The sequence below is a fragment of the Notechis scutatus genome, chromosome 4, assembly GCF_049901735.1.
Source record: "Notechis scutatus isolate UNSWTSFEM ecotype Mainland chromosome 4, rNotScu1.2, whole genome shotgun sequence".
Lineage (NCBI taxonomy): Eukaryota > Metazoa > Chordata > Lepidosauria > Squamata > Elapidae > Notechis > Notechis scutatus.
Window position 1 is genome coordinate 59,988,431 of NC_142012.1, and position 15,065 is coordinate 60,003,495.

Consider the following 15,065-nt stretch of genomic DNA (forward strand, 5'->3'; position numbering starts at 1 on the left):
GAAAATTCCCCACCCCGTTTTCCTACCGATCGATCATTCTTTATTTGGGATTGCAGGATACTGTCTCCAGCTCCATTCTCAGAGAGAGAGAGAGAGAGAGAGACTTTGGGCTTCATGCAAGGAAAGGAGCAGAAGCAGCTCATGCCTTTCTTTCTCTCCCCCAAACTCTGCCAGAATGGCACAGCCTCTTGGAGCAGGATGCCTTGCCAGGGTCCCAAAGACTCATTTCTGGCAGAGTTTAGGGGAGAGAAAGAAAGACTTTTGCTGCTTTCCTTGCTTGCAGCCAAAAGCAGAAGAAGAAAGAAGTGGAAAGAAGCAGCCCGGTGGCCAGGCGAGGCATGTGGAGCAAGTGGGGCAAGTTCCCCCCTCCACCCTTTCCCCCCTCCCCTCACTACCTCGTGTTGTTCACAATGCAACTCATATTTGGTATTTGCAGTGTGAGCAAGAAGGAGACAGCAAGGAGCCTGGGTGTGGCTTAGCTCAGCTGTTCTGTACTAAAGCTGCCTTGGTGCTATGAAACTGAAACTCTTCTCCTCTGCTTGTGTTTTGCATTTGGAAGAGATTTCTTTTCAGGTGGGGAAGGGGAGTAGAACTCCGTAGAATCAGAGCGTGTTAATAATAATATAGGAAATAGTAACGCTCTGATGGTCATTTCCAAAAATCCTTTCTTAGGGAGCCCCTAGGAGCCAAGAGGAACATACCTGCCAAATTGTGCATTGATATTGTAAATCCCATGATTAAAAACTACACACTCCTCTCTGTGTCAGAGAGAAGAGATCCCCAAAACAGCATTTACCATCTGCAAGTCATATAAAAACATTTAAAATCTAGGATCCAATTAATTGAAGCCCTTTTATTGCAAGTAAATAAAAAGTATCTGATAGCATGGAATGGAAACAGGTCTCTATGAACTCCTTCCAAATTTCTTCCTTAAACATGGTCATCAGGGTAAGTTCTCCACTAAATGCTTATTTTGTTCCGTAATTCCTTATCCCCTTAATGTGCCCCCTTCCTCTCTCCAAATTAAAACCACATGGATGTGACCACATCTGCCTTTCAGCCAAGCACACCAGATGTTTAAGTACAGTATGTCGACTGAAATAATCTCCAGACTATCATCCACCGGTATCAACAAGCAAGCACAATTTTCCTACATAATTTGCTAAGTTAACTGACTGAATTTCAGAAGTATTTCATGATGTGATGAGTCCATTGAAGCAGAGGTGGGTATTCAGTAGGTTCTGACCAGTTCTGGAGAACCGGTAGCGGAAATTTGGAGTAGTTCAGAGAACTGGCAAATACCGCCTCTGACTGGCCCCGCCCCCATCTATTCTCCGCCTCCAAAGTCCCAGCTGATTGGCTCGGTCTTCTTTTGTTACCCTGCACAGGAGAACGGAGCTGGAAAGCAGGTTAGTGGGGTGGGGAGGGAATGGGGATTTTGCAGTAACCTTCTCCCTGCCTCGCCCACCAAGCCACACCATGCCCACCAAGACACGCCCACAGAACCAGGAGTAAAAAAATTTGAAAAAAAAATTGAATCCCACCATTGATAGCAACCCTGAACTACAAATATTCTCCTTTACTGATATTGATATTGGTTTGTCCCATTTTACAGGTTTACCTTGTATGAGCAGAGAGAAAGTGTATCTTTGGATTTCATCCTCATTCTGTGCTATGAGTGTATAATATCCGCTGTCTTCTTCCTTGGCACGAATTAATTTTAATACACTCTGATATCTGTGAGAGGAGTAAAAAACAACAACTGTGATTAAAAAAAATAGCACAGCTCAGCAGGAAGCGGAGTCATTATTTTAATGGAAACCAAAATATATGGACTGTATCAGGAAAGACTCGTTAGACCAAAATGTCACCGTTCTTGAAGTACCTCTTCTCTCTGATCCTAAATCAAATGTATAGCATTTATATCCCGTTTTCCACTGACAGAGTTAAGATCACTGGCCTTACTTCTTGTTCTGACCGAGGCTTTGCAAAAATCACAAAACAGACTCCTTATCCCGAAAAAAACCCCTTTTTATTTGGCTAATGTGAATTTCTATCATTCACATCCAGAAAAGTCCCGGCAAACAGTCTTTCAAGGGTGAATTGCAACTACAGACCTTATCAGGCTTGGAGAACTGCCAGGCCGATAGCTTCCAAGAGCAATGCTGTACAAGGAAATACTTGGCAAGGAGTCTCGGGGAGTCATGAACTCAGATAAACAAATCTTCATGCTAATTGTCTCCTGCAAACATCACTCCCCTTTCACTCTTATTTGTTCCCTATGGAATGGGCCATTCACCGTCCACCTGTGCCTTTAGTCCCGAGTCAACCCTTGTTCCTTAACTGTTCCCTTCTCCTGGCAGCTCTGCACATGCACACATCGGGAACAGGCTCCAGCTGTTCTTCTGCCCCACTGATCTCCAACTCCGAAGGTAGCCCTCGTCAGAGCCTTCCCCAGGCTCCAGGATTGGCCCCTGTTCCTCCCCAACTTCCTCACTGTCCGAATGTGCCACCAGCTCTGCTGGCCACTGGTGGCACATTCGGACACATTCATCCGAAGAAAATTGGGGGTGTTGGGACTTGTAGTCTGACTCTTGAGAAGACAGGCAGCAGACGGATTACACAGAACAATAAACATTGCAAGTTTGCAGTTATGAACTCATGGGATTTGGGACTGGAATAATTGCTGTTGCTGTGAAAGATATAGCAGAAGTGGGGGAAACGGGGAGAGGGGGAATAGAAAGTTCAGACTCACAACAGACAGGTTGTGAGTATAGAGTCAATATCTTCAATGATTTGGAATGAAAAGGGTTAACATTTTAGGGAGGAAAACACAGGAAGCTGTGTGTGTTTTGTAATGTCTACCTGGCACTGACCAACAAAGAAACAAGGAATAAACCAGAATTACTCTGTTCAACCAATACTTAGAACAGGGGTCCCCAAACTTGGCAACTTTAAGTCGTGTGGACATCAACTCCCATAATTCCATACCTGGCTGAGGAATTCTGGGAGTTGAAGTCCACACATCTTAAAGTTGCCAAGTTTGGGAACGTCTGACTTAGAATCATAGGGTTGGAAGGAACCTTGGAGATCTTTTAATCCAACCCCCTGACTATGGAAGGAGACCTTATATCATTCTACACAAAGGGTTATCCAATCTTTTCTTGAGAATGTCCAACATATATTTTGACAAAGACAAAATCATTGGTCAAAAACAGAGTAGATGTATAGACTGAGAACTAGGGAAAATTTTCAGAGAAGTATAGCATGGAATGAAGATTATTCAGCGTGGAGAATAAATAATTTCTGAGAAGAAACCTGGTTTCACCAATGGAGAATTCAATGGTGAAGAAACCCATCCACCCATGACAGACTTGTTCCTTTACCTTGTTTCTTGGATTTGCTTGGAACTGGTCACAATCTCCGTGAGATTCTCCATCAGAGTGACATTGTCCTTCAGCCAAAACAATTTTGGCTCTGGGTATGCATCGGCAAAAATTACAAAGTTTTTGACTTCGTGTAGATTGACAGCTTCTGTGGGCTTGAAATGGGGCTCCAAATGAATGAACCCTTTATCTGTAGGAAGACAATAGTTCCATGACTACCTCGGTTGCCATTCTCATGACCAACAGAGGGAAAAAGAGAAAGAGACTCTACCATGAACATAGATGGCTATCCTTTCCATTTTCTTGAAATCTTTGGTCACATGTCGGACAGCACACTCATAATCTCCACTGTCCTTCACTGATGCATCTGGAATGGTTAAATTATAAACCAGCTTCTGCGTTGGAACCTTGATGTCATCGAGGGTAATTATTCCTTTATTCTTCTGCATAAGGGAGAGAAGGAATAGAACAGATAGTCAAGACAGAAATCGTTTTAAGATAAGATACCTACAGAAAATATTATGCTATTTCATCAGCCTCCATGTCAAGGGTCTTCAAACTTGGCAAGTTTAAGACTTTTTTTTTTTAATTTTGTCAAGTGATTATAAGATAACAGGTATAAGTATAAACATAGTTATGAATACATGAAATGGATACATATAAGAAAAATAAAAAGAAACAATAGGACAGGGACTGTAGGCACGTTGGTGCGCTTATGCACACCCCCTACAGACATCTTAGGAAAGGGGTGAGGTCAATAGTAGACAGTCTAAGGTTAAAGTTTTGGGGGTTTGGGGAAGAAACCACAGAGTCAGGTAGAGTATTCCAGATATTTCCTGAAATCAAGTTTGGTGCGGTTTACCTTGAGTTTGAATCTATTGTGTGCTCTTGTATTGCTATGGTTGAAGCTGAAGTATTATTCATTGACAGGTAGGACTTTACAATGTATAATTTTATGTACTATACTTAGATCAGATCGAAGGTGTCATAGTTCTAGGGTCTAGAATTTCAAGTCTGGTGGCATAAGGTAATAACTTGTAGACTTCAACTCCCAGAATTCCTGAGCTAACATGACTGGAGGAGGAATTCTGGGAGTTGAAGTCCACAAGTCTTAAAGTCCACTGTCAAGTTTGAAGATCCCTGCTCCATGTCCACAAAGATTTTCAGAGGAAGTCCTATTCTGGATTCCATATTTGTCAATGCTGTCTAATGTTATGCAGGTTGAGGAGTCCAAACCTTCTGGAGGAGAACACATTAGAGAAGGCTGCTTTGGATTACGACTTAAAGACATTTGGAAACGATCATGTTTTTTCATCAGCACAAGTGTAACACGTGAGCAACTATACAAAAACCATTTTTGCTGTATTATATTTTCCAGGTTGGTGGAAGTGTTACTGCTCTTCCTCTCCCGCTTCCTGTCAAACTCATGTGTTACTCATCTCCGCATAACATTTTGCAAAGCTCTGCAATGCTTGCTAACCATTAAGTCTTGACAGTTGACTAAGCGAATGCATTTAACAATTGGCCTTTCTTCCAAATGTTTTTAATCCAGTCATTTTCTTTTTTTTTAAAAAAACAAACAGGAATTAAAGCCCCACCCACGGTATCCTCCGGTCATTGAGTCAACAACAAAGAGGGATATTTACCACTTTCCCTGGATAATTCCACTCTAGGTTCACCACTTCGTTATCCAAGACCACACAAGTAACAGTAATAGTTTCTCCTGTTTTATATACAGTCTTCGGGGACTCTATGTCAACATGAAGGTATGATGGAGCTGGAAGATGATTAAACATTTTAAGAAAGAATATGTATAGAACGTCGTTCTCTCGAATACCTTATTTTTCTCTGTATATTAAGGAGAACATCAGTATTAAAGAAGTGTGAGAAGAAATTTATTAAACTAAATCAGAGTATTTTCAAAAACTGTCATTTATGGGGCCAACTGAGGGCATCTGGAGGTTTTTTGAGCTAAAAGAACAAATAGAGTTCTGCATCCCATTTGCCATATAAAATAAATAACATATTTGAATTATTGTAAGGGTGGAACATGGTCCTCTTTGGGACTCAAAAGCAGGAATCTAGTTGTAGACTTGGAAAAGAGCACATTATTGTCCCAATTATTCTCCTTCCAGCACCTGGTCATCCTCCATCTGCCTGAACCTAGGGAATATAGCTAGTCCTATTGGCTGATTGGTGTGTCGATGGCTGGTGATTGGCTGTCATTTCCTTGTAAAAAGGGCTTGGCAGCACAAGGAAATGACAACCAATTGCCAGCCACCGATACACCAAACAGCCAATAGGAAGGCACCACATCAAGAAGAGATTGGACTGCCATTTGTCAGAAATGGTGTAGGGTCTCCCGCTTGGGTGGGGGGTAGGACTAGATGACCTACAAGGTCCCTTCCAACTCTGATTATCTGTTAAACATGATTCACAGAAAGCCCAAAGCACATATTCCAGTAGAGAAATTCCCTGAAGATGGGAATTTCCAGCATGAGTCCCAAAGCTCGGAAGAGTAAATTGCTGGTGCTTAGGGACCGACCCAAATTCAATTTTGCATGTGTTCAGAATAAATTATTAACCCCCATGTTAAATTCTCCAATAAAACATAATTTTTCTTTGTACAACCTCTCAGAATAATCACCCAGTTCTTAATGTTTGCCAGACACATTTAGAAATTCGGAAAAAATAGAAACTGGAGATTAGGAAGAAAAGGAAAAAAACCTGTACAGCAAATGGGAAGCAGTGACAGGGGGAAAAACACACTGTTATGGTTCACCAGCAGCAGGTGAGGATGGCTGAGGTCTCAGAGAGCGAGGACTCAGATGAGGGGCCTGCGTGTGAAGCAGGGATGGAGCCAGGACTATCAGAGAACGAAGTGCTGTCTTCAGAGCTTGTGGAGGTTGGCAGCAGTGATGCAGAGGACCCCGAGGAGACTGTGCCCAGTGGGCATGCGTGCAGGTCTGCTCGAAGGAAAGGGCAGCTGCAACAGCATGGGTGACTCAGGAGTAAGGCTGCAAAGTGATGGCCCCTCCCTTAAGGGATAAAAGCCAGCCCTCAGAGGTGGGATTCTTTGCAGGAAGCAAAGAAGTTCTTGCACTTCAAGTCCTCATGGAAGTTCAGTCTACCCTGGTTTGACATTTGGCTTTAATATTTCCTTGCACTTAATCTTGTGTTCTTGGCAGCCTTGCACAACCTTGACAGGCCTTGCTCTTATCTGGGACAATTAGTTTTAATAGCGTTTTACTGTGAATGAACGGAATTCACAGAGAAGCATTAATCTCTGTTTTGCGTTTGTTTGCTTTGAGTAAGGCTTGGGTCAGAACACACACACATATAAAGGAAGGTTAGGAAATTCTGGAGTCTTAGGAGAGGCTGGTGGTGGCTTATTGGTCTAATCACATAGCTAATCCTACCATTAAGGCCAGAGCTGAAGTATTTATGCCTCACAGGCCACATGAAAGAAAAACGATTTGCCTTCAATTGGTAGACAGGACTGGAACCAACCAAGCAAGTTCAAAGGACTTCCAAACTTCTGATCAGTACATTTTATTAAAGTAAAGTTAGAAATCTGTAAGTAGATTATTCCAATGACAAGCAGTATTTCTTTCTATAAAGTAAACATTCAGAATCTGTTTGTACCTTTCCTCCCTTTCTGGCTCTATATACGAGTTTGCTTGGTCTCTCTTCTGCACAGGAGATCCCATTTCCATCTGTCTTTTAGGGGAGTGGGGTGTAAACACTTACTTCCCTGCAGCCATGTGAGAATTAAATCTGTACAGATAGTCCTCCACTTGCAATAGTTCATTTAGTGACCGTTCAAAGTTACAACGGCACTGAAAAGAGGGGACTTCTGACCGTTTTTTCACACTTACGACCTTTTTCACAGCAACCCCACGATCCTGTGATCAAAAATCCAGATGTGACTCACACTTATGACCATTGCTGTGTCCTAAGGTCGTGTGAATCACTTCTGACAAGCAAAATATAATGGGGAAATCCAGATTCGCTTAACAAGTGTGTTACTAACTTAGCGACTGCAGTGACTCGCTCAACAGTTGTAAAATGGGGCAAAATTCACTTAACAAGTGTCTTCACTTAGCAACAGAAACTTTGGCCTCAATTGTGGTCATAAGTCGAGGACCACTTGTACTTATAAGATGACCGTGTCTTTAAGTAGAAGCAGTTGGGCCCTTTTGACGAAGCATCTAAGGAGACTCAACCTGTCATCCACCCCCTCAAGTATGAATCAGAGGAGGAAGACAAACAGCTGACAGGGAGCAGGAGTGTGGCTCCATTGGCTGTGGAAGAAACTGGGGAAGGGCAAAGTCAGGCTGGGCAGAGCAGGGAAGAGGTAGAACAAGGGAGAGGGAATTCGGAGGGAGACCAAGGCTCACCCCCTCTTCATCCTAGGGCACACAGGGAAGAACGGAGAAGAGAGCAACGTGGGTTGCATGGCTTACGAGAGAGGAAAGGGCCCTGATTCCCTTCACAAGGCACACTTGGGGATGGTGTTTAAAGGAGAGGCAGGTGGGTGAGGCGGTTGTCGGGAACAAACATTGAGTTTATCTTGTGTTTGACTGCGGTTATCTGAGTTCCTGGAATCCTCCCAACTGGTTTGATTTACTGCCTTGTTCCTTCATTTCTGGAGCTCCATATTTTGCTCTGCCAGATTTAATTACCTTATTTTGCCTTGTTGAATTTATGGTTTAAAGTTTTCAGTTTACAACTTTTGGACTGGAATATCTGCAGCCAAAGGCTGTTGCAGGTTCATGGGAGAGTTTTTCTCCAGACTGGAAGATAACCAGAACATTGGGGGCAAAGTTGGAGCTAATAAAGGAACTCATTCTTATTCTCTGACTGTGTTGCCTTTGTGCCACACCCCAGGTCATCACACAAACTTGCCATGTATCTACATTTCGATTGAAAAGTACAAAGAGATGTACCTTTGTAAACGTAGATGAAAAATTCTCCAGACTCGAATTCGACTGCTTTGACTGTTGTCTTGCATATGTAGGACCCCAAAGAGAAGTTCCCAATGAAGCCCAGCCTGTTGTCATAAGAGGCATACAGAATTTTTCCTTCTCTGTTCATCAGGGTGACCTGAGTGTTAGGATCAGTTGTGCGACAGGGGATAATTGAAGAATTGTCTTCCTCGCTGGCAACAATGAACGAATCTTCTGGGGAGGTCGGCACAAAGGGAACAGCTGAATCTGTTGAGAATGAGATACTCTGATGCATCAATAGGAATAACTACATATATTAATAAGTTCAATCTCAAGCCTGCATTCCATGTGTTGTACAGTAATGTGAGTTATTCCGGGTGATCCGCCTCTTGCTCAGCCAAGCTAATGCCACCCTAAACAAACTAGTGTGACAATATTTCTGCAGAAGGAGAATTCACACAGAGAACACCCAGGGTTGAGTCTCTCCAACCATAATCAGAAGGTGGGCACCCTTAGTAGACACATGGATTATTCTGAAGGCCCAATCTACCTGAGATGGACAGTCTGTCAGAAATCCAGGCTTCAGATACCTGGATCACATTATCATATGTGGTGGACGTGTGTGGAAGCTAAGAGATACTGAACTAAAATTCATACATGGTTTGAAAAAAAAATATGACAAAACAGCATATAGATTTGAAACCAGAGATATTTTTTTATTGGGTATCTTGCCTGAAGGATACAGTGGAGAATTGACATATTTGATTATAAATGTGTTAACAGCAGCTACAATTGCATTTGCTAGAAATTGGAAAAGTGAAAAAATTCCAATAGAGGAAGAGGTGATTAAGAAAATTATGGAATGTGCAGAAATGAGTAAATTGATATTAGCAATCAGAGAGCAAGAAGATAAAGAATATTACAAAATTTGGGATTTATTTTATCAATGGTTAGATAATAGAGAAGTAAATTATGTTATAAAAAGGAATAGTATGATATGCAAGATAATATGATGTAATATTATATAATTGAACATAATGAAATGAATTCTCAGATTTGTTAAAACTCAGATTTGCTCAATAAGAACTATGTGAATTTATAGCTGAGTCTAATAATGATATAATAATAATACAGTGTAATATAATATAATATGTATAGTTGACTTATGTAATGTGAATATATGTTTGAAAGGGGGAAGACTGTTGATATTATGACCTTGCACGAAAGAAATGTACCAACCAACACGCTGTATTTTGGAAGACGGTTTTATGTTGATGTTTTATGTTTGTGTTTGTTAGTGTTTGTCTTTAAAAAATAAAAAACTTTTACAAAAGAAAAAAGAAATCTAGGCCGTGAGCCATATTGAATTTTAAAAATTAGCACCCAGGACTTTGAACTATACTCAGAAACATAGTCTAACTAAAGCAGCTCTCATAACAGCAGAGTAATGTGGCAATATAGTGAGCGTGCTGGCCATTGAATTCTGACTGTCAGACGTTTCTGGCTGACCCTCATCAGAAGTCCCATGTGGGATGAATTGTAGTAATCTAGCCAAGAGATGACAAAAGAATGATTCTGTCCTTAGCTCATTCTATTCCAACTACAGCTCAATGCCAGTTAAAGCTTCTATCTGGTCTTCTACTTACTCCTTTAGTAGCAAATGGGTACCCTGTGAAGACCCCAGATTGTGAAGCTGTTCCCTCTAGGGTAGCACAACTCAACTGGTAATTAAAGTTGAAAACTTGGAATAGTCATGGAATCTGAATTAAAAGCAATTTTGTCTTGCTTGGTTGAGTGGCTTGTTTTCCCCCTGTTCAATCCTTGACTGTCTCCAGATAACTTCTACCACATTTCTCAGATGGCCTGGAATGGATATAAAGCTGGATATCATCACTATATTGATGATACCTCATCCTAAAGTGACAGTTAACTTTTCCCAGTATCTCCATATGGAAATTGAACAGAAGAAATCTTGCAAATGCTTCACGCTCGTATTTCACCCAACCTCTGTTTGACATCTATATGAAGTCACTGGAGAAGGCCATCCATCAGCATGGGATGCAGGATCACCGGTATAGTGACCATAGTTGTGGGCTGACCAAGTGATAGTGTTGAGCTTTGGTTGTAGTGTCTGGAAGCTGTGTAGGTCTGGTTAGGGAAGAAGAACATTCAACTCAACTTTTAGCAAGACAGTTTTGGACCATCTTAATTCTGGGACTAGAAATTTTCCATCTTTGGCTAAGATAGGGACACTCTTACACTCAGAGTACAGTCTGAGGGATAGTATAGGTCACACAGTTTTCTTTGTGGTGTTATAAACTTTGAAAAAGCAGAATAGAGTATCAACTTTGAATAAGTATTGAACTTTGGTGTTGGGGGGAAAAAAATTCTAAGAAGGCTATGGAAGGCCAGGAAAAAAAATGGATCACAACCCAGAATTCTTATCCACACTACTATTGACCAGGTTGAAATTATCCTACTTCAGACACATCCTACGAAGACATAGCCCTCCGAGGAAGGTTCTAATGTTAGGAAAGAGAGAAAGAATACAAGAAGAGGAAGACAGCAACAAAGTAGACAGCAACAAAGGACTTAATTACAGCAAGGATCGTTGTACCACTGATGGACTTGAAGGATCAAGTTGGGAACATAATCTATGCCAGTGGTGGCTAACCTTTTTGGGCTCCTGTGCCAAAAACTGCCAGCACCCAGAATGCAATGCATGACCCCTCCCCTTCCCACGCCCCCTGTGCATGCGCACACAATTCCCCCCGCCACCCTCTTACCTGCACTGCTCCTCACAGCTGATTTTTCAGCTGGTTTGAGGCCTTTTTCAGCCTCCCAGAGGCTTGGAAAAAGCCTCTGCAAGGCTTTTCAGGCTAAATTATAGGTCCGTTTCATCACTTCCAGTATTACAGGAAGTGACGAAATGGGCCTATAATTCGTCCTGAAAAGCCTTGCAGAAGTTTTTTCCAAGCCTCTGGGAGTCCGAAAAGACCTCAAACCAACCCCCAAAAAAAAAATCAGCTGTGAGGCGCACGCATGCGTAGTGAGGTAAGTTTGCCTGCGGCTCACATGCCAGCACAAATGGCTCTGCGTGCCACTTGTGGCATGTGTGCCATAGGTTGGCCATCATAGATCTATGCGGTTGTTGACAAATGACATCGGTTTGATGGCACACACAAGCAACTGTTTCAATATTCTTTCCAAAGTCTGCTGCCATTCTCAAGTCAACCCAAAGGAGCATTTGCCTGCCTTAATCCAATCTTCCATTTCCAAGGATAACCAAACAAGAACTCAGAGATATTTTGTCAGCCATCCCAAATAGACCAGTCAGGAAACATGACCAAATAAGCTCAAAATTCTCCTTTGACAGGTAATCAGTGGTGGGATTCAGCCAGTTCACACCTCTGCGGGAGAACCAGTTGTTAACTTTCTGAGCTGTTTGGTGAACTGGTTGTGGGGAAAAAATTATTAGGGCAGAGAACCGGTTGTTAAATTATTTGAATCCCACCACTGCAGGTAATCCTCCATTTACGACCACAAATTGAACCCCAAATTTCTGCTGCTAACCAAGGCAGATGTTAAGTGCTGGCTCAGGAATTCTGGGAATTGAGGTCCACAGGTCATAAAAGGGCCATAGATCCTCACCCCTGCTATAATGAATGCATTTGCTATCTCCCCAAAAGATTTTGATAGCCCCACCTTTCTTCTCATTCCCCAACGTTTTCCTTCGGAATTGATTTAGTATATGGACTTTAAAAGCTTTCTGCTTTCAATAAAGAAAATGGCTTCCACCTGTGCCTTCAAAAATTCTTCAAAAAATGGTACTTTCCTAGAGATAGACAGCTCATAATGAAAAAGAGCCCCACATTTTCATTGGAATAATAAAGAATGAACTAAATTAAAGCTTGCATGCTTCTCAGCTAACCCTATAATCCATAGGGAAAGTCCTGTAGTCTAATAGAGCAGCCAAAGTCTAATTATTTTATTAAGCAGTATATATTTTAGATGGGTGCCCTGTAGTACCGAAAGGACCAAGCCTTAGATATTTGAGTTGATTCCATAAACTGATAACGATTCGTTGATGGTGATTTTGTATTCCAGGGGTTTTCAACCGGCAGTCGACAGACACGATGCCCATGCCCATGGCCACAAAAGGTATTTAAAGGGAGTCCGTGGTGAAGAATAGGTCGAGAATCACTGAGAATTCAATTGCTCTAAGTCAAAGGGATCCAGTAGAAGCTACTTGTCTCTTTATCCCAAACCCTACCAGTTGACTTTAATAGCAATAGCACTTAGACTTATACACCACTTCACAGTGCTTTACCGCCAGTAGTGGGATGCTGATGGTTTGCACCGGTTCTACTGAATCGGTAGCGCCGGTAAGCAGTTGGACCTGCCCAACTGCCTCCGCCCTTTCCTGTGCTTTATTGCTTGTTTGTGTGCTCAGATGATTTCCATGGCAGAATCAGAAGCGCCATAGAACCAGTAGTAAAATAGAACCAGTAGTAAAATAGAACCAGTAGTAAAATAGAACCAGTAGTAAAAAAAAAAGGGTGAATCCCATCAGTGTTTACAGCCCTCTCTAGGCAGTTTACAGGGTCAGCCTATTGCCCCCAACAACCTGGCTCCTCATTTTACCCACCTCAGAAGGAGGGAAGGCTGAGTCAACCTTGAGCCTGGTGAGATTTGATCTGCCAAATTGCAGTCAGTCAGCAGAAGAAGCCTGCAGTACTGCGCTCTAACCACCGCGGCGCCACTGTGGCTCAAGTCAACTCACCTGGCACAAAAATGTAGATCTCTTTCCCCTCCACCTCGCCATCTTCCTCTTGAGAATGATTATAATAACAAATGTATAATCCGGTGAGAGAAGCCGAAGCGTTTGACACTTCAAGGACGGTCACAAAAAGGCCACTGTTGTTCTCTTCATTCCTGATGGTTATGGAATGGTTGCCTTCCGGGATAGGATGCTGCCAGCTGACTTCGCTGTCTCCAGAACACTTCAGCGTGAAGGGGCCATTCAGCTGCACGACCATTTGCTCTTCGTTTGGAAGAATAGTGGGAAGCAAACTCTGGCAGGAGATGATGCATGACCCTACAGGGGGCCAAAAAAGCAAGGTGTGTTACCAGGAAGAACATGGTTAAATCTCGAGGAAGAGACAATCAACCCCTTTGGGCCATTTCCATCACTGCCTCTCTGAAAAAAAATCAACAAGAATAAAATCAACAGGAACTCTACGAAAACAAAAAGCGAGAAAGTTAAACCAGAGAAATGGTGTCATAGAGTCTCCTGCTTGGGCGGAGGGTTGGCAACCCATGGCTCTAGAGCTGCATGTGGCTCTTTGACCCCTCTGCTGCGTCTCCCTGCCAAACCGGTAAACTTTTTCTGCAGTTCAGTGAACAGGCTGATTCCACCACGGGCTGGCCCTGCCTCTCTCCCCTCCCCTCCCAGTCACTCCTTGCCCAGCATGAGAAGATAAGGGCGACAGCAGGGAATGGAGAAGAAGCTGGGACTGATTCTCCAGTGCCTCCTATCTTGCTGGGTCTCGCAGGCACTTCTTCCAGCCCTTGCTGGTGCTGGTTCTGCCTCAGTCGCTCGGGGAGACATGCAACCTGCTCTCCATACCAAGATCTGCCCTAATGACCGGCTGGGGAAGCATGGCTGGGGAGGTCATGTGACCGGGTGGGACTGAGTGACGGCGAGTTGGCCACGCCCACCCAGTCACACCGGTTGTTTAATTATTGGCTCCCGGTGTTTTCTTTTCTGTGGGAAACGTTCCCTTCCAACTCTGTTATTTGGTTATTCTGTTTCTGGAATCCGTTCCTCTTAGAGCAGGCTTGCCATCTTTGATTACAGGGAGTCTTCGACTTACGACCACAATTGAGTCCAAAATTTCTGTTGCTAAGCGAGACATTTTAGTGACTTTTGCCTCATTTTATGACCTTCCTTGCCACAACTGTTAAGTGAGCCATTGCAGTTGTTAATAGTAAACACAGTTGTTCGGGGAATCTGGATTCCCCATGGACTCTGCTTGTCAGAAGATCAGCAAAAGTGATCGCATGATCCCCAGGACACAGCAACTGTCATAAATATGAGTCAGTTGCCAAGCGTCCGAATTTTGATCACATGACCCTCTAGGGATGCTGCTGCAAGATTGTGTCATGCCCCTGGTGGAGACGGACGCTGAGGGAGAGGAGAAACAGTCAACAGGGAATGGAAGTGTGGCTCTGGAGGTGGTGGAGGAGGCTGGGGAAGGGCAGAGGCCGGCTGGGCAGTGAGAGGAGGACCCAGGCCCATCCCCTCTCCATCCTAGGGCACGCAGGGAGGAGAGGATACAGGAGAGACGTGGTCTGTTCGGGAGGAGAGGTCCTCAATCCTCTTCATGGGCTGCAGCTGTGACAACTGAATAAGAGGATGGACATGCGTATGGGCGAGTCCTGGAAACAAAGCATGGAAATATCTCTAGTTTATGGCTCCTCTCTGAGGAGTGTGCGTTCTGTTATCTGTGGACGTCCTCCAGCCCTTATCTTGCCTGGTTTGTGTTGCTTTTTAATTTTTATAATTTAAATGGCATTTCCTTCTTCTGGTAACTGCTTGTGTGGGAGTTTTTTGTCTCTAGTCAAGAATATTCGGAGCTTGGAAGCAAAGTGAAGGAATAAAAGGGGCTTCACCTGTTTTTGTGACCATGTTTATTTTGTATCCTACCCTGGGTCATCACACACTGTA

At 43.1% G+C, this 15,065-nt stretch overlaps 1 protein-coding gene across 3 annotated transcripts in view; it reads right to left on the reverse strand.

Moving 5' to 3' along the window:
- Positions 1-15,065, reverse strand: part of PDGFRA (platelet derived growth factor receptor alpha) — an 82,160-nt gene that overhangs the window by 46,857 nt on the left and 20,238 nt on the right. For all 3 annotated transcript variants that reach the window (XM_087963514.1, XM_087963515.1, XM_026683892.2), the window contains exons 3-8: positions 13,119-13,433; positions 8,336-8,602; positions 5,033-5,163; positions 3,658-3,829; positions 3,387-3,576; positions 1,622-1,737 (exon numbers count right to left, since the gene is read on the reverse strand). In XM_087963514.1, coding sequence (XP_087819640.1) covers positions 1,622-1,737; positions 3,387-3,576; positions 3,658-3,829; positions 5,033-5,163; positions 8,336-8,602; positions 13,119-13,433 — 1,191 coding nt within the window. The remainder of the gene's footprint in view (positions 1-1,621; positions 1,738-3,386; positions 3,577-3,657; positions 3,830-5,032; positions 5,164-8,335; positions 8,603-13,118; positions 13,434-15,065) is intronic.